The sequence below is a fragment of the Heterocephalus glaber genome, unplaced genomic scaffold (assembly GCF_053883595.1).
Source record: "Heterocephalus glaber isolate CG9 unplaced genomic scaffold, H.glaber_assembly_v1.0 deba00001610, whole genome shotgun sequence".
Lineage (NCBI taxonomy): Eukaryota > Metazoa > Chordata > Mammalia > Rodentia > Bathyergidae > Heterocephalus > Heterocephalus glaber.
Window position 1 is genome coordinate 5,530,870 of NW_028258381.1, and position 23,588 is coordinate 5,554,457.

At 49.8% G+C, this 23,588-nt stretch overlaps 1 protein-coding gene across 1 annotated transcript; it reads right to left on the reverse strand.

Moving 5' to 3' along the window:
* Nucleotides 1-13,890: 13,890 nt before the first annotated feature.
* Nucleotides 13,891-23,263, reverse strand: Dact2 (dishevelled binding antagonist of beta catenin 2). The gene is given in 5 exon segments (XM_004868834.4): nucleotides 13,891-15,914; nucleotides 16,599-16,877; nucleotides 17,516-17,648; nucleotides 22,959-23,012; nucleotides 23,015-23,263. Coding segments are annotated over 5 exon segments (2,262 nt in total). The 5' UTR covers nucleotides 23,186-23,263; the 3' UTR covers nucleotides 13,891-14,289.
* Between the last annotated feature and the right edge of the window lie 325 nt (nucleotides 23,264-23,588).

The following is a 23,588-nucleotide window of genomic DNA, read 5'->3' on the forward strand; positions in this document are numbered from 1 at the left end:
GACAAAAGTCTACTATCTCGAATGTATAAAGAACTTAAAAAGATCAGACCTCCCAAATTTAAAGACCCAATCTGAAAATAAGCATCTGAAATGAACAGACATTTCTCAGACAAAGAAGTAGAAATAGCAAATAAATACATGAAAAAATGTTCAACATCACTGGTCATTCGAGAGATGCAAATGAAAACAACGCTGAGATTTCACTTCACTCCAGAAAGAATGGCTGCTATCATGAAATCAACCAATAACAAATGTTGATGGGGCTGTGGGGAAAGAGGAACCCTGCTCCACTGCTGGTGGGAGTGTAGACTGGTGCAACCACTGTGGAAATCAGTATGGAGATACCTTAAAGAACTAGGACTAGAAGTCCTATTTGACCCCGCTATTCCACTGCTGGGGATCATCCTCAAAGAATTAAAAGTATCATACCACAGTGATATATGTTCATAGCAGCACAGTTTGTAATAGCTAAAACTTGGAAACAGCCCAAATGCCCATCAACTGGAGACTAGATAAAGAAAATGTGTTTTTTTTATAAAATGGAGTACTACTCAGCCATAAAAAATGAGAAATTAGAGACATTTATAGCTAAGTGGATGCACATTGAGGCCATACTCTTAAGTGAAATAAATAGGACACAGATGTGTAAATACCAAATAATTTCTCTGGTGTGAGAAACTGAAAGTGTAAATAAGGACTAAATGTATAATAGGTCATGTGAAATAGGAAGAAAAGTGGCAAAGGGGAAGGAAGTGGGAGGGCTAGGGGAAAGGATAGAAGGGAATGGGATTAATATGAGAAAATGGAAAAATAGGAACAAAATCTTTGTAAATAGGGAGGACTGGAGGGGTTGAAGGGAGGGCTGGGCAAGGGTGAAAAATAAGAACCAAGAGAGACTATGTAAAGGTGCAAATTTCCAGTGATGAATGTCATTATATTGTATACCTAAAATGTACCAATTATTAGGACAACTTTTTAAAGAATCAATTTTTATCTCAAAAATGTTAAATTTCCACATCATATTTCAATCGTATATAGATATGCAAATAAGAATAGAAAAACTTTTCCTAACCTAAATAGGCTTACTCTTCCATAAGCTCCAACACTATTGTATTTAGCAGACATTACTTGGGCTTGTGAAGGTTTGGGAAGGCTTTCTTCACAGCAGAGCAGGCCACACTTGCTGACAGTTGTTCCCTGCTCTGGCTCCAGATGCTATTGAGTAGGAGACAGGCAGCAGGGCAAGGGCAGCAACCCTGGAAATAAAGAGATTGCAGGCAGGGGCTAGAAATCAGTGAGTACTCGACAGACAGAGCCCTGTCCTCTGTACTTCCTTACTCCTCCCTTCCATTAGAGGAAGCCTTCTGAGTGACAAGCCTTTCCGGACATTTCCACAGACCACACCACTCACTACAGGGGCGGCTGTGGGCTAGGAGGCAGATGACACTGGAGGGAGAAGCCTGGCCTGGGACCTGTCCACATCCTGAGCTCCGTGTATGCGCTGCTGTCCCGAAATTCTTCTTTATGTTTTCTTTGGTGCCGCGTGCTCCTTCCTCTGTCCCAGAGCAGGGTGAATGTGCCACTAAGCGCAGACCTGTGGCGAGGGGCACTCAGCTGACCCAGGTGGGTGCCAGGCTGGTGGTGACATCTGTGAGGGAGTAGGTTGGAACAGACAGCCCTGTGAGAACACAGCAAGCTGAATATACATCTAATTCAGAAAGAAGACAGGAAGCCCAAATGGTCCAGTGACCTGACCTGACCACAGCAGCCTGACTCCTGCTGCTCCCTCATTGGCCACATTATTTGCACTGAGACCAAGGCAGAGGAAGGGAGTGGCAGGCAGCCCAGGGCCCCTGTGCCTTGGTGCTCCTGACCGTCAGAGAGAGACACACCTGCAAGCACAGCACACATCCCAGGCTTTGGGGAAACAGCCACCTCGTGGTGAGAATGAAGAGCAAGTGCCCACTGCATCTCCAGACCCAAACTGCATCTTCAGGGACTCCTCATGGTTACTCTTGTACAACCTGCACTGTGTGGAGAAATCCAGGATAATGATTTTACATTTCAATTTTCCTACAGTCAAAAGGACATGAAGTAGCAAATAAACATCCTGACAAGTTGAGAGAGACAGTAGAAAGACTATATTTCAATATCTTTTTTTAATGTTGCCAACTTCCAAAGTATTTATTCTCATACATTTTCTGAAGTTACAGCATAATTATCTTCAATCAATATATTGCAGAGGGGAAATAAAGCATAATTTGAGAGAGGACAATAGGAAAAATCCTTCAACATATACAACTATAAATTCACCATCCTCTAATTTCACCTTTCATGGACATGAAGTCTGTTAATGCAGCAAGTTTTCCCTATATTTTTCCTCCTGCAAGTAAAATTAGCTAATTATCAGAACTTTTTCTCATAGGCCTTTTTTCCAGTGCAGTACAGTTATTTTTTGGTAACTGACTTCCAGTTATACACAGTGTGTTCATCCTAAGATTCTGAGCTGCTACAAGTTGGTCACAATATTCGGACCACAGCTTGTGAGGCAGCAGCCACCTTCCCTGGTGATCTCCTGTTAAATGATAACACTATCTCCTTGGCAGCCTTGTCCAAGAAAGCAAAGGCGGTTAATAAGACTCTGATGTGGGCAGCTTCTGCTGCTGCATGGGCACCGGTTTCCCACCATAATGAGCAGTCATGGCCATTAATTAGGCCCTGGATGCCTACATCTTCCAAGCTTACCTCTTCAATTTCTGCTATCAGTACAAAGATGGCATATTTCAAGTTCCCTGCAAAAATATTGTCTCCCACAAATGTGATCAGGGAACCTCAATCCCCAAGGATTGGTGTCTGTCCCCCCTTCCTATGCTCATTTCAATATCTTTAATAGCGTTTCCTTCTTGTTTTTTTGCACAAGGGCTCGGCATTTTCATTTTGCCCTGCATGCAGCCCTCAGTACTCTGCCTTTCCCTCCTGTTTCAGTCCCAGAAGCCAGCTGTTCCCAAAGTGCACAGTCCACGTTCCCCTCGGGGTGGTCACTGCAGTCCAGGCCTAACCCATGGATCCTGCAGAGCTCCCACAGGCAGACTGCTGCTTCAGGCCATGTCTGGTGCCTGCTTTCTGCAGATAGAATGAGTTCTTTCCTATCAGCATTTTCAGGGGTGGGGGGTGGCAGCTGACTCTGGGCCCACTCCAATCTGCATGGTTGTTTACTGGGTCCAAACACTCACTCCAGCTGCCTAAAAGAATCCACAAACTCTTAAAATTAACAGGAGAATTCAGTAAGATTGCCAGATGCAGGACAGTATCTATGCATGAACACATACCTCAGCATCCAGTGATTAGGTAATAGTACTTGAAATTCCAATTTCGTTATGCAGAAAAAATATATATATATATACGGAGAAATGTATATATAAGAGAAAATTTAAAAATTTACTGAGATACCTAAAATACTCCTAAATATTATCAGACAGGAAGATTCCTTACCATAAAGATGGCAATACTTTCCAAACTAACCTACAAATTTAAATTCCATTTTAAACCAAAATAAGTGTTTTTCTTAATGTGCCACAATGATCCTGTGATTCCCATGCAAATATAAAGCCCATATGATTAAGGGAAGTTTGAGGTGGAACAGTTGAGACATGTGGCCAATGGTCAACACATCTGTGTAAGAAACTGGGCATGGTGATGCATACCTGGAATTGGAGCTCTCTGAGAGGTGAGGGCAGATGAATGCAAGTGCGAGCCTAACCTGGCAACTTTGTGAATTCGGAAGACTTTTTATTTCCTCTAAGTTTATTGGTACACTTCAGGTATATATTATGATCACATTAAACATTGGGAATTTGTACCTGTACATGGTATATCTTGGTTCTTGTTTTTTCCCCATTCCCCTGCCTTTCCTTTCACCCCTCCACCCCTCCCTATTTGCAAAAATCTTGTTTCCGGTTTTTCCTTCTTTTCTCATATTTTTTCTTTCCCTTCTTTCTTTTCCCCCACCCTCCCTTTCTACTTCCCCTTCCCCTTTGGTCCTTTTCTTCCTATTTCACATTATCTATTATACATTTTGGTCCTCACTTACACTTTCAGTTTCTCACACTAGAGAAACTATTCAGTAGTTACATGTTTGTCCCATTTGTTTCTCTTAAAAGTATGGCCTCAACGTGCATCCACTTGGTTATAAATGTCTCTAGTTTCTCATTCTTTATGGCTGAGTAGAACTCCATTTTATAGAAAAAAACACATTTTCTTTATCCAGTCTCCAGTTGATGGACATTTGGGCTATTTCCAAGATTTACCTATTATAAACTATGCTGCTATAAACATGAGTGTGCACATATTGCTGAGGTATGATTCTTTTAATTCTTTGAGGAAGATACCCAGCAGGGGAACAGCTGGGTCAAATGGGACCTCTAGTCCTAGTTCTTTGAGGTATCTCCATACTGATTTCCACAGTGGTTGCACCAGTCTACACTCCCACCAGCAGTGAGTGGAGCAGTGTTCCTCTTTCAGAGAACTGGGTTTCAAACTGCCAAAGATTAAAATTAGACCCATATCTCTCACCATGCACTAACCTAAAATTGGAATGGATCAAAGTTCTAAATATTAAAACAGAAATACTAAACCTGCTAGGAGATAGGTTAGGTAGAACTCTTGAAAACTTTGGCGTAGGAAAAGACTTTATGAACAAAACTTCAGTTTCACATGAGCTAGCACAAAGAATCAACAACTGGGATCTCATCTTATTAAAAAGCAAGGCTCATCTCAAAATTAAAAATAAAAAGGAGTGGGATGTAGCTCAGTGTCAAGGCCTTAGATTTAATCCCCATTACTGTAAGTCCCTGATTTAAGAACATTTGAGTTATGAACTTTCACAGGTGTACTGTATCAGACTCATTGTCATCTTATGAAAAAATCCTACTTAGTAACAATTCTCCCAGAATGGAACTGATTCATAAGTCAGGGACTTATTGTACTGCATTAAAAAAAAAACACCCCACACACCTACCACATATTTACAAAAGAGACCTGTTAAGACCAGTAGAATTGATTGGTGTGGTTGTCTTAGTCTGTTTTATCTTGCTACAGCTGAATATCACAGGCAGGGTAAGATGTGTAAGGAAAATAACTTCTCATTGCTCATGGTGTTTGGAAGGTCCCAGCCACAGTATCTGGGCTGCATTCCAACATGGCAGGCTGTGAGAGCACATGGCAGGAGAGGAGGCGAGGGAGAGTGAGCAGTAAGGTTGTGTTACACCCTCTTCCGGGGGACTAATCCAGTTCCATGAGACCTGGCCAACAACGGAGAGATAGCATCAGTCCAGGCATGAAGGGGTGCTCCCATGGCCTCCTCTCCTGCTCTGCCACCTCCTGAGAGTCCCATTACCTCCACAGCACTACACTGGGGACCAAACTCCTGCACGTGGGCCTCTGAGGCCAGATCACATCCTACCACCTGGTGGTACTGGAAGACGGAGATGAATGATGAAACACAACATACATCCTTCAAGAAAGTGATTTCATACATGGGGCCACTCAGAAAGGCCAAGTTAGCAGGACAGGCCAATTGGCAAACACTGGATTAAACCACAGTGTTGTGAAGACAGACATGAAAGACAAATTCACAAAAATAAAAGGACTGTAGACATCCTCCTCAAAACATAAATGTTAATCCTAGTGGGTACCCATGTTTAAAATGCAAAAATGTGCTTAAAACAAAGAACAAAGAATACATTGATAATTTCAGACTAAATTGGAATTCTACAAGTAAGAATTTTAGAAACCCATGAATGAGAAGATTCATCAGTTTGACTACACTGACATAAAACTGTGTGTCTAAGAAAACCACCATGAACAGGATTGAAAAGACAAACCTCAGCACCAGAAATGACCTGTCACTGACATAGAACTTGCATTCCAATAATCAAGAAACCTCTACATTAGTGGAAATGGAGTAAAGGGTAGGCACAGGTAGATCACAAAAGAAACTTAAAAAGTCAGTAAAAATAGGAAAGATATCTAATCTCATCTTCAAAGAGAAATATAAGTTAAAACCACAATCAAATACCATTTTGTGTCACAGAGGTTATCACACAGGGAAAAGTCTGCTATTACCATGTCTTGGCAAGAAGTCTTGCACATGGCTGGTGGCCGCCATTGGCTGCTGTTGCTGCTGTGGCCAGTGGACTCCCGACCTCCCACAAATGTGCACATGCTAATCCCTGAGAGGTGGGAGCCAGTCAGGTCCCCTGGTCACAGGGAGGAAGTGTTCAGAGAGAAGTGGGGTTGCTCACTGGCTTCCTTGGCATGGGAGGCTGTCCTGTGCTGTCCAGGCTCTGGCATGAGTGTTGGTTCCCTCCTAAGTGGGAGGAGGAGGCTGAGGAGAGAACCCAGAGAGACCCAGGGTGAGCAGAACTTGAGAATCATGACAGGTGATGATGGAGGCTCTGGGAGCTGGAAGAGGCCCAGAGCCAGACTCCTTTGCAGGGCCTCAGAGGAAGCTACCCTGCACAACACCTTGCCTCCCACCTGAGAGACTGGTCTCAGACTTCTCACCTCCAGAACCATGAGATGGTGGATTCCCTTTGTTCTAAGGCTGCATATTTGTGGTAATTGTTACAGCAGTGGCAGGAAACTCACACATCCACTTAAGAGGGAGCTTAAAGACCTCTAGAGAGAGAATTCCTCACTCTGAGGACAGAAGACAGAAGATGCTTCTTGGGTGCTGTTTGTGAAAGCACTGGAAGGACAGGGAACAAGTGGCTGTTGCCGGTCAGCTGGACAGTGGCTGCTGGAAGGCAGCATGGGCCAGCCCATGGATGGCGAGACGCACTTGTCCTCCTGTGTGCCCCAGCACATGCCCTCAGGGTGACATTCATATACCACATGGCACTGGATGAGAGCACATATTGAAAAATGGTGCATGAAGTTGAGATAGGAAAATGTACTTGATGATGTTACAGTGCAGGCAGGTGAGGTACTGTGCAGGATTGCAGCCAGCTCTGCTGGAGGGACAGCATGGCGAGGGGCGCTGGTCGAGTCACCACATGCTACTTATTGTTGGGAAATGTAGCAGTACATCAGCCTGCAGCAGATCTACCAATGCATGATCTCTGCAGGTGAATTAACCTGATTTATTCACTCCACAGTGCGCACAGACATCAAAGCAGCCTAACATATACAATTGTGATTGATGGAATAACATAAATAAAGTAAACTTTTTTTAAAAAGACATACTTTGAAATATAAACTATGATTTTTAAAAATTCATTAAGTTCATTGGTACACTTTAGGTATATAATATAATGACATTCAATAAACTATGATTTTTAAATGAGAAATAAAAGCAGTGAATCAACATAAAGCACACAGCTCCTTCGTGGGAGTTGTTTTCACCACTAGTGGGGATAGATTGCTCCCCCTGCCACCTGGGTGTTTTATTTCAACAGCCAGGAGAAAGTACAAGGTGTGCTAGGACCCAGATTTCCTAGGCATAGGTGCGGGGACCTTTATTCTGATAAGAGCTGCTTCCCACACTGCAGAGCAGGTTGCTGAGGCCACAGATTTCAACTTTTGCCTAAAGCGGAGACTCCTCCATTCATGGAGCTCCAATAAATGGAGTGCCCTAGAATAGACAAATACAGCGTGATTGTGCAAGGCATCTATCTCTAGCTGTGTGTTGTGACCTTGCAAGGACCAGGTCTTGTGAAACTGGAGGCTGAGGTCTGTCTTCTGCCACTGTCAAGCACCAGCCAAACCTACTGGATCGCCTTTACAATATGGGGTGGATACAGCGAAACTGCAACATCTCCTGCACAGCATTAGCACCAGCATCAGAAAGAGGACTTTTGTGGAAGTGATTTGTAAACAGTGCTTAGTAAATATTAACTATTAATTCTATGCAATTTTAACAATAAATAGTAGATAGTAAATCTCAGCCATTAGTACTATACTATAAACCTTGGAGTTAATTAATATCTCTTTTGACCCAAACATCAGGTGCCTTCCCAACTGAAGGTCCCTGAGAATCCTTTGGTAAATCATCCTTTTCTCTAGTTATATATAAAACATATGCACGAGATCTTCCTATTAAATAGGATCTCAGCAAAGCAGAAGCTGACACAGACTTCTACAGCTTCTACATAGTTTGAAAGGAACAAATTCGTGGAGAAGTTAAATCCTCCGTGGGTGTTGCATCAGTGTTCCCAGTCACCTGTGATCTTCCAGAGCTCCACAGCACAGAGCTCCACACTCAGGAGCTCTGTGCTGCAGTTCAAACAAGTCCTGCAGTTCTGTGGGACTCTGGATCCAAAGCCTCCATTGTGCTGGACACCGTGAACTTGCCAGAGCAAATAAACAATTCTGAATACAATTTAAGTGGTATTCAAGCTGCTGTGCTCTTGACTTCAATACTGTGGCTCACGTCAGGTATGAAATGCCTTCCACAAGTCATAGCCTCCGGGGCAGTTGGAGGAAATAAACTCTGAGTTACGGGGCCCAGCCAGTCCCGTGCCTGGACTGCTTTAAGCACACTTCCAAAGTGTACCCCAACCTGGAATTGCCCCACCTACTGTGACTTCTCCAAAGCCATCAGACATCAGGGGCTGCCCTTTCACCTGCTTCTCCCTCGCTTGTCTCCACAGCAGATATTCACCTGTGGGTCACGTGGACCAAAGTGTGAAATTCCAAACTGTGTCCTCATGAGGGATGAGCATTTGAAGACAGAGGAAATCATTCCCAAGAAAAATGAAATTGGACAACACTGAATTTGTTTTGTCCCAGTGTGGACTTTGTTCTTGACTAGGTGACGATAGCTGAAAGAAGAATAAAAATAGAAATGAAATGGAATTAAATCAATTAAAATTGGAATAAAATAGAGCACTACTCCTGTAAGGATATTCTTATTTCAGTAAGGATTCTCAGTCTTGCCGAGGATAAATGGGTGGGACTGAGAAGGCATCAGCTTCTCTTTGTCTTGTGCCGCTGCTGGTGCAATGAACCTAGCTGCCTGTGCCTAGCTGGCCTGATAACCTCAAGTGCCTTCTGGGGGCCCCTGGTTCCCAGGGCCAAAAGCCTGGGTCTGGAGCCACGGTTCCATCCACACAGCAGGTCTTTCTAATCACGACTTAATTATGTCCTCTTGTTTCTGAGTCGCTGAATATACAAAGGGACAATGGCCAGGCCATTTGTGAAAATAGCTCTGACCTACACTACAGCACTTGACAGGAAACCAGCACTTTGTCCAATACACACCCTGGATCTGGCCTGCAGCAAGCCAGATCCGTGGAAGCCAGGTCTGTCCCCATGACCTCCAGGAAGCTGACAATGACTTCTGGGACAGTTGGCGCAAATGCCATGCAGAAGTGATCAGCACGGGACCACTTCCTAAACTCTCTGTCCTTTTTTCCAACCAGAGGGGCTCAAACAAGCTCCCTATGTCCCCACCTTCAGTCTCGCACCCATGGCCCAGCCTGGACTCAGTCCTGATGCCCTGTTCACTGGAGTCTTCACACCTTGGCTCCTTGGCACACCAACCCCACCCCTGGAGGCTGCTATTCTCACTGAAAGTAGAGGGGGCCCTTAGCTTGGCTCCTTCCCACACATGGCCTCAAGCAGGGCTCCTGGTGGATGGCAGGTACTCAGTGAATATGACTGATGGAAGGAAAATGGACCCAACCTCTCCTCAGCCAGCTTTCCCCCCAGGCTTCAGTCCTCTTCTCTGTACCCTTCAGGGAGGGGCTGGAAAGAGGGACAGACATCCTCACCTGCCTTGCTAGGTAGAATCAGAAAGGCTTTTGGAAAACTGAGGGAAACCAAGGGACCCCTCAGATGCCCAAGGCCCTTTCCCCACCTCACCCACGAGAGGAGGACGCACCAAGAGTGTGCATTAACCACTAACACCTGGGAGAAAACTGCTGTGTGGAGGCACCACAGTGTAGCCCTCAAGTACACGACACCCCTTGTTATTAAGAAATCACACATCTTATAAATACAGACACACATTCTCTGAATGTTGCTCTCCCAATGGCTGCTTCCCTCTGCAGCCACCAGGCACCACAGCCCTACTTGGCACCTCAGAGAAGGGAGGAGCTGTTCCTCTAAGGCTCTGTGTGGCAGGTGTAAGGGGTGGAATCCTGTCCTCTGTTCGTCTAATGTCCAGGATGTCCACAGTGGGTGCCTGTGTTGCACCCAGCCTGCGCTTCCTGTCCATTCTTGTAGCCTCTGATGCATGGCTCTGTCCACTCAGGCCACAGAGCTGGGCAGATTCACCCCAGCTCAGCTCTCCAAGCTTTTGCCACCAAGGGCATCTGCCTCTAATGTCTGAGCTCCACGTGGTCAGAGGCCCATGGACACTTGCAGCCAGGATGAGCAGTATCTTGCCGGGTGGGTTGGGAAGGGGACAGCAGGGAGGGAACACTTTCTTGACTGTCCTCCTAAGCTCCACAGACACAGCATAGCTACGTGGAGTCCATTCACCAGGTGCCTTTGAAACAGGCTGGACCATGGTGAGCCCAAGTCCCTGTGGAGAGCAGGCTGTTGTGAGCACCGTTCCAGCCCTGGTTTGCACCTCAGGAGCTCTGTCAGTAGGAAAATGGGGAAGGAGTGCAGGCAGTTGCCCGTGGTGTGTTTGTGAACTGCTTAGGAATGAGGTACCATCTCATCAAAGCTCCATGCAGTCTGTTTTATGAAAACACTACCCTTCCCCTGTGCCTGTCTTTCTCCTGTTAGTGGATACTCAGTCATTGACCCATGAGGTGGGGCCTTGCTGACATGTAGGGAGGGGCCCCAGCTCTCCATCAGGCTCTGTGTATCTAACACTGAGCACCTGGTGGCTTTTAGGAGTCACAGCTAAGGTTAAGAGCTAAGGCTTAGGTTACAGAAGGGATGTCCAGAGGAGCCCCTCCACATGGCGGGGTTCTGTTTCTGAATTAGTAAAGATAAAATAGTCTGTTTTCTTAAATATGATTCCCTAAAGTATGCTGGGCTATTTTCTCCAGTATGGTAATTAAACTCTGCTAAATCTTATAATTTAGAAATTTTATATATTTAATTTCTCATGTTTATATTCTCATTCTTAGAGCAAGTTCACTTTTATTGTTATTGCTTGTTAAATTGTTTTTCAAGCAAGCCAGAGGTCACAAGAGCTTTCTAAAGACCCCTGAGGCCACTGTCCCATTCCTAGCCTGAGAGGGACATGCTAATCTCCATCCCCATGAACCAGAGAGAGGTGCCCCTCCCAGGCTCCCGGGGTGCAGGTGCAGGCTGCAGCCTGCCCTGCAGGACTTGCTGCTGAGTTCTCTCCCGAAGAGTGGTTACGCGCACATCTGCCTGGCAGAACAGTGTGCTGAAACAGAAGCTCAGCAGGTAGAGAAATGGTTCCCTGGAATCCAAGAGAACCCTCATTTCTGAGCACTCTGCCCACCATCTGCTGACGAGCTAGAACTGGCTTCTGTCACAGGTGTGCTGACTTACAGCTCTGGGTGTCAAAGTATTTTCCCCAAACTGCCTCTGGCCTGGTCCTACCTGCCCGAAGACCACTCAGTTATCATGATGCTGCCAGCTGTGTTCTCAGAGCCCTGAGACTCTTCCCGCTGTGCAAGGCTGTGGCCCAGCCCAAGTCACCCTGCTGAGCCCAGACAGACCAAGCCCCATTTTTGTTTGTTTGTTGTTTTGTTTTTACAGTATGGGGGATCGAACTCAGGACCTTGCACTTGAGCTTGCGAGGCAGGCACAGCACCACTGAGCTAAATCCCTGGACCCCTCCATTTTTAACACTGTCAATTTGCCGTTCATTCTGAATCCTAAGCAACCATCAACTTCAGCCTCGGGGTAGGCTCACTGGCACACTATTGTCATCCATCGGCCCAGGCTACATGGCCAGGCACTGAGTGAGGACGAGGCAGACAGACTGGGTGGAAGGCCTTGAAGACCTGAGGAGAATCCTTGAGATGTCAGCCTGGACCTTGGGAAACAAGTATGCTTTCCTAGGTCCCCACAGTTAGACAGGGAGACTGAAGAGTCACAGAGGTTCTTTGTGTGACCCATCTCCTGTTTGGCTCCTGAATCTTCTTCTGGGCCCTGCTCTACAATTCCTTGTAACTTACAGTCCTAACAAGAACCCCTGCACTGTGACACGTGGTTGGGTTCATGGAGTGTCTGATCACCTAGCTATCTGCAGCAGGAATCCTTCGGATTGATTTAACCAAAATCCCCCTCATGCTGGATGTTTCCTCTTGGCCACTTCCCATCCACAGACTCCCACCTGCTCCTTGGCTGTGAATCCTGACAAGTGCTTCATTCAGAGTGGACCCCACTACAGGACTCCATTTCAGTGGTCCCTGAACCTACGGTGACAGTCCTGAAAGAAGGGCTCCCTGCTGTACCTTGAATAACTTTTTCTTTAAAGAGAAGGAAAAGAGCAAGAGAGGGAAAGAAGAGGGTAGACAAAGAGAGGGCCGGTACTGAGATAGACAGAGGAAGGGTAGTGAGCAGTGAGGAAACTGGTTTACACTGTCAGGTCACTGAGGACTTTCTGCCCATGGCCTTTGGTCAGAGCTGCTTGGTCGTCACAGTTAGTTTTGGTGGCACAAGGAGTCTGAGTGACAGCAAAGCAGCCAGCTTTCTGAGGACAGGCACTATGAGAGGCGCTGAGCAGCCCACATCTGGTACTTTCCCCTTTTGCACCGATTGTGCCTGGGCTCAGCCAGGGGCTTGGAGCCTGAGGTCCCCAACCTGTGACACAGGACACACTTCATCATCCGGAGGATGGGAGGATGGGAGGATGGTCCACCCCTCCCGCAGGGTGCCCTCAAAGCCTCCACGGTGAGAAGCTCCAGGAACCCATCACAGCAGGGAACCGCAGGCCCTGCACAGTGCAGCCTGTGGGGAGGAGGCTAGGAAACTGTGGACCTGCCTGGAGGCTGAGCACAAGGAGCGATCAGGACTACAAAGTCTGGTCCAGAGGCCTCATGGGCTACAGCCACCCTTTCCTATCCCCGTGGGGGCCTCCCAGTGGAGAATAGGCCATGTCTGCACAGTACCCCACACCAACCTTTACAGTAAAACCCCCAATCATGAGTGGGCTTGCATATTCCTTACATTTCAATGCAGCTTTTTGCAAAGTACAGGAAGGACAGAAACTGACGCCTCTGGGGTATGCAATCCCAGGACGGCAGCTGAGAAGTCTGTGCAGACAGTGGAATGTTTGCACTCCAGTCAGCTCCAATGGGCTCAGGCCCTTGGAAATGTTTGCTTTTGGGGATGGTTTTTGCAGGAAGCCCCTGCATTCTCTTTTCCTTTCAGAAGCCTCAGAGCAGCCCTTGCTCCTCTCCAGAGGAGGCCTAAGCCTCTGCTCTCAAATGTTAATCAGGTTGTAAACTTCTCTGGACTGCATCCTGCCCCAGCTACTTCCTACAGGAACAGCCAACACCTGGCACAAAATATAGTAGTATTTTCAGCCAGTTTTGCTACTGTCCTTCTTCCCCAAGTTCCTGGGCCCCAGCACTGCAAGGACTTGATTGCTCCCCACCTCTTCTCTGCCAGGGACTTTGAGCAGGCTGAGGATCAGCCAGGGTGAGTTGCTGACCAGGCTGAAACACTGTGGTACCCACTGCACAGCTGAGCTGAGAACCCTAGGATCTATTTCCTTGAAAAATTGAGCAAAATTTTCTTTGGAAAAGAAAAAAAAGTTCACCACCACCACCACTACAGTTATTTTTTTCACAACATTTTTATGCCCAACTTACCCCCACTCTGGAACCCAAGTTTAGACTCCACTTCCCAAAGAGGCACCCACCTACAGGCCAGCGCCCACGGGAGGGAAGAGGGAGGGCTGGAGCACCCACTGTGGCTGTGCACAGCAGGCAGAGAGGAGGATGAAGGAGAACGAATGAGAATTGAGAGAATAATAGCATAATTTGGGTGTTTATTCACACTGAGAACTTAACATGGAGTTCGAATTCAATCCAGTTTCCAGCAGCCAGCGGTATCACTAAGACAATGCTTTGGGGAGAAATGGCTTAACAATATCAGGAACCAAGGTGCCCCCCTAAACCTGCCCCCCGCCCCACACCCCCAGCTGAAGTGGAAGCTTGGTGCTGGGTGGATTACACAATCCAAAAGATCAAAGACCTCTTCATATCTCTTCTGGGGAGAGAAAAATCCCCCATGCAGCTGCCCACCACATCCCAGGGCCAGAGCCTGTAAGATGAGCTGCAGAAGCTAAAGGAAGCTGGCAGGTCTCACTGGCGGGGCAGGCCCCATGCCCAGTGCCCGGATGCCTCACACCATGGTCATGACCTTCAGTGCTGCTGGCTGGAACCTGCGGATCTTCTTCTTCAGAGCCCTGGAGGCCTTGATGCGGCACAGTTTGGGCACAGGTGGCAGAGTTGGCCTGGAGCCTGCTGGGGCCTGTGGGGGCTGCTCCCTCCGCCCGGCCACCACCTGGTCCAGCTCCAGGCTGCTGCCCTTGCCCTGGATGCCGCCTTCCGAGTCACTGCTGCTGGACTCCTGGTCCCCGAAGCGGTTGGTGGTGTGGTCGCTGGCCTCCTCCTCACTGGTCTCAGCAATGGTGGAGTGGAAGAGTGAGGTGCACTCAGCTGAGTGCTCGGAGAGGTCGGATTCGATCTCGGCCTCCTGACGGGCCAGCAAGGGCCTGTCCCGGGCTGGTGGGTCCTCTGCCTTCCTGACTGTGTGTGTGGGAGGATCGGCACAGCTGGCTGAGCCCAGCTTGCCGGAGATCTCCACGCTGGACTTCCAGGGGCGCTGCTTCCTCCTGGCAGCTGCGCTGAGGGGGTTCGCTTCAGCAGGGAACAGGGCCCTGGATGAAGCCGATGCCTGGCAACTGTGCTGCTGGGCCACCACCAGGGGGATGAGGAAGGGTATGGGGTAGAGAGTAGACTCTGAGCAGGATCGGCCAGGGGCCTCCCCAGCCAGGGAGGGCCTCTTCTGGGGCCCGCGCCCTTGGGGCCTGTGCCACAGACCCCTCTCAGGGGGCAGCCAGGGGCCCCCGTGGACACCCTGGGGACTCTCGGGGTGGGGCAGTGGCTGCCTTCCAGACCCAGGCACCTCGTCACTGGCCCTCCTCCTGATCTTCACAGCCCTGGTCTTAGCGGGTGCTGTCCTCAGCCTGGACATCGGGGCTTCAGCAGCACGGGGCAGATGCACAGAGCACCCAAGAGCTTGCAGGGGTCTCTCACACCCCAGCCTCCTGGGGGTGGCCAGGCTGCAGTTGTTATGGAGCTGCCACGCCTGGGGGCAGGGAGCAAGGCCCACAGCTGTCTCTCCAAGGTTACGGGGATTTGAGGGTCTGGGCCCCTCCTCTGGGGGGGTGCTGGGGGCTGGGGTATCCCTGAGGGGTGTGGGTCCCTGCTGCCTGAGGCCATCTCCCTGTACAGCCAGGCTCTGAGCCATTACTCCCGTGTTCCTTCTCCCTCGGGCACACACCAGCTTCTCTGGCTGCCCGCCACTGCCCTGTTTCTGGTCACCCGCCTTCTGTGGGAAGGGAGATGCTTCGTTTCTCAGGGGTCCCTGTTCCCCCAAGACATCCCTTGGGGAGGGCCCTAGGGCCCGCAGACGCAGCAGCCTATCGATGTAGGCTCCAGCTCGGCCCTCTTCACAGACTGGCACTGCCAGGGCTGTGCTCTGATCCCTGGGGGGTGAGTGGCTGTGGGGCCAGGGGGTCTCCTTGGCCAGGGTGAACAGGGGGCTCTGCAGGGCCACGGCATGCAATGGACTGGGGTATGGGTACACTTCCCGGCCTCCCCTGGACACGAGGTCATGCTGGTAGGTGGGGTCCAGCACGTGGGCCGGGGGGTCTGTCCCCTGGCAGAGGAGGGAGGTGGGCGTGGCATCTGCACCCAGACTCTGGAGCCCCACGTCCACTGGAAGGACCCTCTCAAGGTCACCTGGGAAGGAAAACAAGCATGTCAACAAGGAAAGAATTCCTGTGGGGTCAGCTCCTCTTTGAGGGTGTACATGTGCAAAGTCTAGGAGCAAGGGGACAGGAGATCCACCACTCTAGCCCCAGCACCTGGAGCCATGGCAGGGTGTGGATGGCTGAGTGCAGCACCTCCAGGCCTGGAGGCCGAGTCAGCTGGGTGCTGTGCTGCATCCAGCTGAAGGGTGCCCAGAGATAAAGCTCTGTAACCCACTGAACTCCAGACAGAGGTCAGAGAGGTCTGGCACAACCCTCCTGGACTGTCTGCAGGGATCTGAGAGTGAACTCTGGGGTCTTTCACCAAGGAGAGATGGAGGTTCACGCTAAAGCTGCTCTTGTGTTACAAGCGAAAGGAGGCTCGGCTCGAATGACCTCTCAGGGAGCAAGAGGCAGAGGGTGAACAAGTTATCTTCCCATGGCCCCTTTGCTACAAATGTGGGCGGCTCAAGGGGTGTGGAGGGCTTTTAAAACCAGTCTCTATTTTAAATAATAAGAAAACTCCACCCCCCAGACCAGCCCATCCATCATGCATAAGAGAGGGGGTCTGGCTGCTCCTCTACTGGCAGATAGCTCCATGAGGGTCCTGCTCTGTCCCCAGCATGGCTGGATGGCTGCCCTCTGCTGCCCCTTCACCCTCTCCTGCCTCTCTCACCTGTGGAAACTGGCCTGGGCCGGAACACGTCCTGGGCTCGGCCCGTGCCTGCTGCACTGTCCAGGAAACTGCTTCCCTCTTTGGCGGGCTGGGGTCTCCACGCGGGCACGGTGTTCTCATCAGCAGACCGGGGCCGGCAGTTGCCCACACCAGACCTGGACTTGGAAGGATGGGAGGCAGGCAGCAGACTGCTCAGGGATGGGGAGAGCCGGTCACTGCATACAGAGGCACAGGAGGTGGACAGGGAGCAGGAACCTGCATCGCTCAGCTCATAGAATCCTGAGAGAGACACAGACAGGTGGGTGCATGCCCTGGAGACCCAGCCCTGAGGGCCCAGAGTCTCTGCCCTCCTGCTTGTCCTGGCACAGGGAGGGGGTGGGGGGAAGACTGTGAGACTCAGCTCCAGACAGGATGCTCCAGATGCCTCCCAGGATTTTCATGGTCATGGGGTTCAGAACACCCCCTCCCTGCACCAGTTCCTGGCCAGCGGTTCCACAGCCAGCACACACAGGGCTACCAAGGACTGTCTCCGCAGTGAGCACAGGGGCTTCTGTGTCCAAGGGTCATGTGGGGAAGGTCGGGTATAGAGCAGAGGTGACCAGGGTCATACATGCCAGCAATGAATGTGGCCTTCCAGATGGCATGAGGTAGGGGCATCCTTGTCAGCCTGACTTAAACCCATGGATTTAAATACAGGTATGTTCTGTGGCTGCAGAATGGTTGGTCACATCCTCCATGAAACATCAACAGAACAGACAAGCTGTCTCAGCCCTGAAAGAGGTGAGAAACTCACCGGGATTTTTTTTCCCCACCAAAAGCAATACTTTTCCAGGGAGTGTGTGTATGTGTGTGTGTGTATGTACGCACACATGTGTGCACTCATGTGTGTGTGTGTGTGTGTGTGTACGTGTGTGTACCTGAGCTAGGCCTGCTGTCGCTGTCTGGGCCTTCGTTTGAGGCTCTGCACATGCCCAGCTGCAGTTCGCTTATCTGCAGGTCCAGCTGGTCCAGATGAGTCTTGAGGCCAGCATCCTGCTGCCGTAACCAGGACTGAGGAGGCAAGAAGGAGAAACAAAACTGACCGTAGAGCACAACCCCAAACTCAAGGCTCTGGGGAAGGTGGACACAGCAGGTGACAGACAGCCTGAGACGAACTCCCAGGGGAGGCACACCTTCCTCACTGGCCATGCTCCTTGCTTGGGCTGAAATGCTTCCCTAGCTCTAGTGGCACAGAAAGGAAAACGTCTACTAATCCTCCTCACCCCACATGCACACACCACAGAGACGGTTTTTCTTTTTTTTCCTCCTATGCAGTTTTAAAACCTATCAGCAGTTTCCAGGGAGACACTGCTTTATCAGGATGCAGAATATGACAGCTTGTGAGACTGCAGAGTCAAAAGTAGAACATGATACCTGCAGCAGGCACCACCGATAAAGTTTTCACTCTTTTTGCTTTCTTTCAGACCTAGAGGAGGATTTACATGGTGTCACTGTGTCCTTCACACAACAGACCTTGGTTGGTGGCCCTGGGCGGGGGAGCCCTTTGCCCTCCAGGTGGTGGAAAGTCCTCGGGAAAGAGGAAGACCACTTCTGCATCTGGCCTCTCTTCTTCCATCTGGAGCAATTTTCTTTTTTCTTCATGAGGATGAAACCTAGGACCTCATTCATGCCAGGCAAGAGCATGGCCACTATACTGGACCCCCAACCCTTGAGTAATTTCCTTATTGGCCACAGATTTTGGTGAAGCTGCTGGGAAGATCGCTCTCAGCAAGCACCAGAGGCCTGCAAGGTGGAGCGCATCAGTGTAAATGCTCCTGAAGCCCAACAGGGGTCTCCCTGTTTGAGAGGACCTATCACAGCTCTGCCCTGGGCCACATCTCTAGGCCTCCAGCCCCAGCTCTCAAGGGTCACTATGAGCATCAGCCACACAAGCTATGTGTCCATCTTCCACCTATTGTGAGCAGCATGATATAGGTATTATATCTATGTATACATATACTGTGTACCTCGGTTCACAATGTTAAATCATTCTGTGATTCTGGAAAAGATGACCAGATCTTCATGTTCATGCAGGAAAGATGGCCATGGTCTTGTTTGTTCCCCAATGCAGAGTTCACAAACAAAAACAAATTTTGCCAAACGAATCTGTTTGCAAACCAAATTGTGCACAAGCAAAAGTGTTTGGCGAGCCAAGGTGCCACTGTATATGTATAAAACTAGCACTGAGCGAGTAGTAAATGCTGATTTCTTTCTTTCATTTATACAGCTGCACCCTGATCTACTATATATATATATATATATTTTCCAGATCTACTATATATATTTCTTGTTCCCACTAACAAATTTAAGGCGAATAATTAGTGAATGCAATTATCAGATTCATCCTGTTTAAGAAAATGATTACATTTCTAATGGGGATTTACTTCAATAACTTTATAGAAATCATCATGAGAGAAGTGAGTAATAATAATTTCCTGTCTGCAGGAGAGTCTCTTCTGTACAGTTTTCGTCACACACCAGAGGTGAGCTGAACTGGACCTGGTCCAGGCTGGCACATAGGCAGCTGCCTCTCTCACCCAACTCAGCCTCAGCTGCAGAAGCCAGAGGCCCTGGAACAACCTCGGGACCTGGATGGTAACATAGTATCAAAGGCGGGATGCTCCTGAAAATGTGTACAGGGCAAAGTCAGTCCTGAGCTGAACAAAACTTCATGCTCTTGGAGCCCCAGATGGTTTTAAGGGTCCTGGCTTCCTACCTTGCACACTTTCACATTTCCACAAAGAAGCCTGGGTCTCACAGATAGGCACTCAGCCTGCCTACCACACATGCAAGACAAAAACAGAAATGAAAAAGATACTGAGATTCACCAAGGGGCCAACCTCTGTACTTTTTCCACAAACGACTTTTCTTCTCCTGTCACAAAACCATGGGACACAGAGAAAGTTCAGTTCTTTTGTTAGTTCTTCCCTTCCTGCTTAAAACCATCTACTCCACCTCTCTTGCAAATCATGCCTTCCACTTCTTCCTGGGTCCCCAGCTACCTTCTCTCCTCCTCCTGGAGCCCCTCCCCAAGCCCTGCCTTGTGTGTTTGTGTTGGGGTTCACTGCTCTGTGATTAACATTTCACCAGCCAGACTTAGCTCTGGTTTCTGATTAACTGTGGCCCGGAGGCCCCCAGGCTCCAGGTTCTCCGGGTGGTTTATTACATCCTCAGCCCCTCCCCTTCTGCAGCTCCACATTCAAGACTGACACCATCCTTGTGACCCCTTCCCACTGTCCCTGTTTTCATTCCTCTTTCTCACCAGGGGACTTCGTGTTCAGAGTCACAATGACCAGGGGTGAGCATGGCCAGCTGTAGGCCAGGAGTGGAGCCCAGCGCCTGAAGTCCAGCCGAGGGACTCTTTGGGACACTTCAGCTCTGCCTCCTGCTGCCAGCCTTGGCCCACTGCTGGGTACAGGTTCGCACTGGATGGGGCTGAGGATCTCAGGGCACTTGAGTCAATTTTCCAAATTTGTTAGTGTTGGGGCCTGGTGTCTGACAGCACTCACCAAGGTCCCCAAGGTGCAATCACCTGGTCTCCTGCAGGTTCTGGGCTCAGGCCCTGGGACATGCCAGTCAGCTTCCCAGGGATTAGGTCTGAGAACCTGTCATAGGAGGTGCAGACAAAAGGCAAGTATTGGGGCAACCCCTTCCTTTGAAATGTTTATAGCCCACAGAAAATGATCTGATTTGCACGTTCTTTGCTTCCCCAATTAGCAATTCTGAATTGCAACCATGCAAAAGCTTTATGGAATATTCAGAGGACAAAAATTAAAACTACCTTGAAGTTCAGGATATAGAGATAGTATCTAAAACACTTCCTGATTTTCCTTGAAAGCTAAGAATGTACAAAGGAAACATCTTACGCATGAATGACTTAGCTCCGAAGGGGGTAATCATTATACCTAAATTAGTGGGGAAGGGGCTGGTGTTCTCCCACGGGACCTTGGGTGACAAGCACCAGTAACTTCAGAGGAAGACTGGCCCGGGCCTGTGGATGCCTGAGCCTTGCTCATGAACCTTAACTAGTTCTCCCTCTGCTCTACACTGCTCCCTTTGCTCTCTGTGTATTCACAAAGCCAGCATAGTCGTCCAAGGAAAATACTCAGCATCGTGTTTACAGCTGTGGAATCAGTTTGTGGCTTGCTCCTGCAGGGCTTACTGCTGGGTCCTGCCCGTGGAAAGCCATTGTTGCTAGCTGCCCCTTTTTAGAACAAGTCCCAGCCAGCCAAGCCAATGACTGAGAAATTCTCCAGGATAAGATTTCACTGCAGCCCCTGCCCTTCGCTTGCTGCCCACCTAAGGGCACCCCTTCCACAGACACAGCAGGATCTGCTGGTGGAAGATGGAGCTTTCAGGCCACCCTCAGGCAAGGGCGCCCATGGGTGGATGACACCTCTTGCCTGGTATAAGAAAGGAAAAGATACAAAGTGCCCCACACACAGAAACTGGTGGGCACAGCCACCTCTGGCTACAAATGGCCAGGATGCAGCTGACTGCTGGGATGGAGGGCACAGGGTTTTATTCTTGTGGAAATCATCCCTCCTTTGTGCCAGCAACAAAGGTCACTAATTTAATTCTTCAGCAAAACCCTACTAAGCACCTACTGCTGCACTCTCTTTGTGACTCTTGACACTGCAATTTGAAGGGTGAGGCCCATTTGATGAGCAGGCTCTTTTCCCAATGACAGTTAAATCCCAGGAAATGCTAAAGCACCTCCTCACTTGAGAATTCCTTCAGGACAGAGATGCACAGGACTCTGCTAAGTGTTCTTCCGGTCTTCACACCTGCAGGAGGATGCAGGCTGGAGGGTTGGGGAGGGTGGCACTGGGCTACCAGAGTTACTGGGGTGTTTAACTGTGCAGACCAAAGCCTTTTGATGGCTTTCTTCATTACACACTTCACATCACTCATGTTTTCCCCTGCATGAAAAATGGGAGTGTTAAGTGCTGGCTGATGTCACACGAATTCAATTACTGTTCTCTTTTGATCACATAATCCTTTCCAAGAACAAAGTTTCAAGACAAAGTCTGCCTGTTCTTTCTGGTCCCACACTTAAAAAAAAAAAATTTAAACAAAAAACCTGTTTGATCTCTCCCAAAAGGCTACTCTTAATTAGAGGCTGAGTGCACACAATATATTGCTACAGCTAAGTTAGTCATCAGGTGCCTTCTGACCCCTTGACAGGCTGTTCATAAGTGTTACACACCTGCGGGCTGCGTGTACCTGGCTGGGCTCATGCAGAAGCCAACTGTGGCTGGATGCAAACCTCTGGGCAGCAGACATGTCTGTTCCATTACAACCTGGTCCATGGGAGCTTCTGCAGGACCCACGCAGGGTCAGCCCTGCCCTCTCCAGAGTGGCACTGAACCCACAGACTGGCCCTGGTCAGAGCCACACTGCTCAGGCAGGCTACCCTCCATCTCTGCAATAGGGTAGGTAAGAGGGGTCCAGGGAGGTGCCTCCACACCATGATTTCCCAATTCCTTAATCCTGACGTATTTGCCCAGGTGAGGACTTGCCGAGCTAAGCTGATAGGAATGCTCAGCCTCATGGAGACTTGTTACAGACACTTGTTAATGACTCAGCTTTAAAGAGGACAGATGTGAGCTCCTAATGTAAAAGAAATTCCACTCAGAATAACAGAGGTGACTCAAATAGACATCTTCTGTAGCATTTTGGTTTTTCTTTTAGAAATACTACAGTACTGCAAAATCTCTTTTGAGTTGTTCCCAGAAAGTAACACGGTATTACATATCGCAGAAAAAACGAGTCAAGTAATAAGCCGAGGATATTTTCAATGTTATGGAAGGGAAGTGGAGTCCATACAGCAGAGGGCAGAGACACGGTGCAGACAACGCGTCACGGGTTCCCTGTGAAGCCTCCATTCCGACCCAAAGTCAGTTTCCTACAGAGCAGAGCGGTGTGTGGCTGGAGTGGAAGAACTCACCAGATACCTGCTGCCCTGAACATTTTCTTACAGTGCACGACCCTGGCATGGCTGAGCACCCTCCAAGTGCGCTCTACAAGCAGACATGTGGTCCCTGACCAACGCGGTCCCCGGGTCTCCTGGTCTCGGAGATGAGGCCAGGCTGGCCAGCAGACTCCTGCCAGGGGAAATCGAGTCAAGACATTCCTGTCAGAACTGCACTGCCTCAGTCAGACCCCTGAGCTGCCCAGAACCTGCGATCCTCCCTGGGCACAGACCTGCGGCTCCGGCTGCTCCAGGATCCCGATCAGGGTTGCGACCTTCGCGCAACTGCTCCGCACAGTCCCCGCCATGGCCCAGACCCCGCAGCCCCCGGCCCTGGTCCGGCTCACCAGTTGCTCCCGCAGCGCCGCCAGCGTGGCCTCCAGCCTCCCCTCGCCGCCCCGGGCTCCGGCGGGCCCGGGCGGGACAGCAGTGCTAGGGCGCCCCGCACGCGCCTCTCCTGCGTGGCGCGCAGCCCCTGTAGTTCTTGCAGACCAGCCAGCGCCGCGCGCAGCCTCGCGCCCCCGCGGCGGCGGTCCCAGCCCGCGGGCCCCGGGTGTCCGCCGGGCGCCCACATCCCGTTCCTCCGCAGCCTCTGCCGCTCCTGGCCGCCAGTCTCAGCCCCACCCGAAGGTCGCCTAGGTGGGGAGGGACCTGGGCTGCGGGAGGGCGGCGTCTGCGCGCCCGCCGAGGTCAGGGCGGCCGCCCCCTGCAGCCTTCGCCCGCCGCTGCTGGGCCTGGACCCGGCAGGGCCCGCCATGGGACCCCATCGCTATTGAGGCAGGAGGAAGGGCGCGAAATGAGGCACAGCTGCACAAAAGGCTCTGCAAGCTGAAAAATGATTCTGAAGTCACGTTTGAGGACCATGTTGCCATTAGGAACTCATAAATGAAACCATATTACCCATATTTCCTAATGCATGCCCGTGCTGTGGAAACACAAGGCCTGTCTTTCTATTCTTCTGAAATAATAGCTTTATT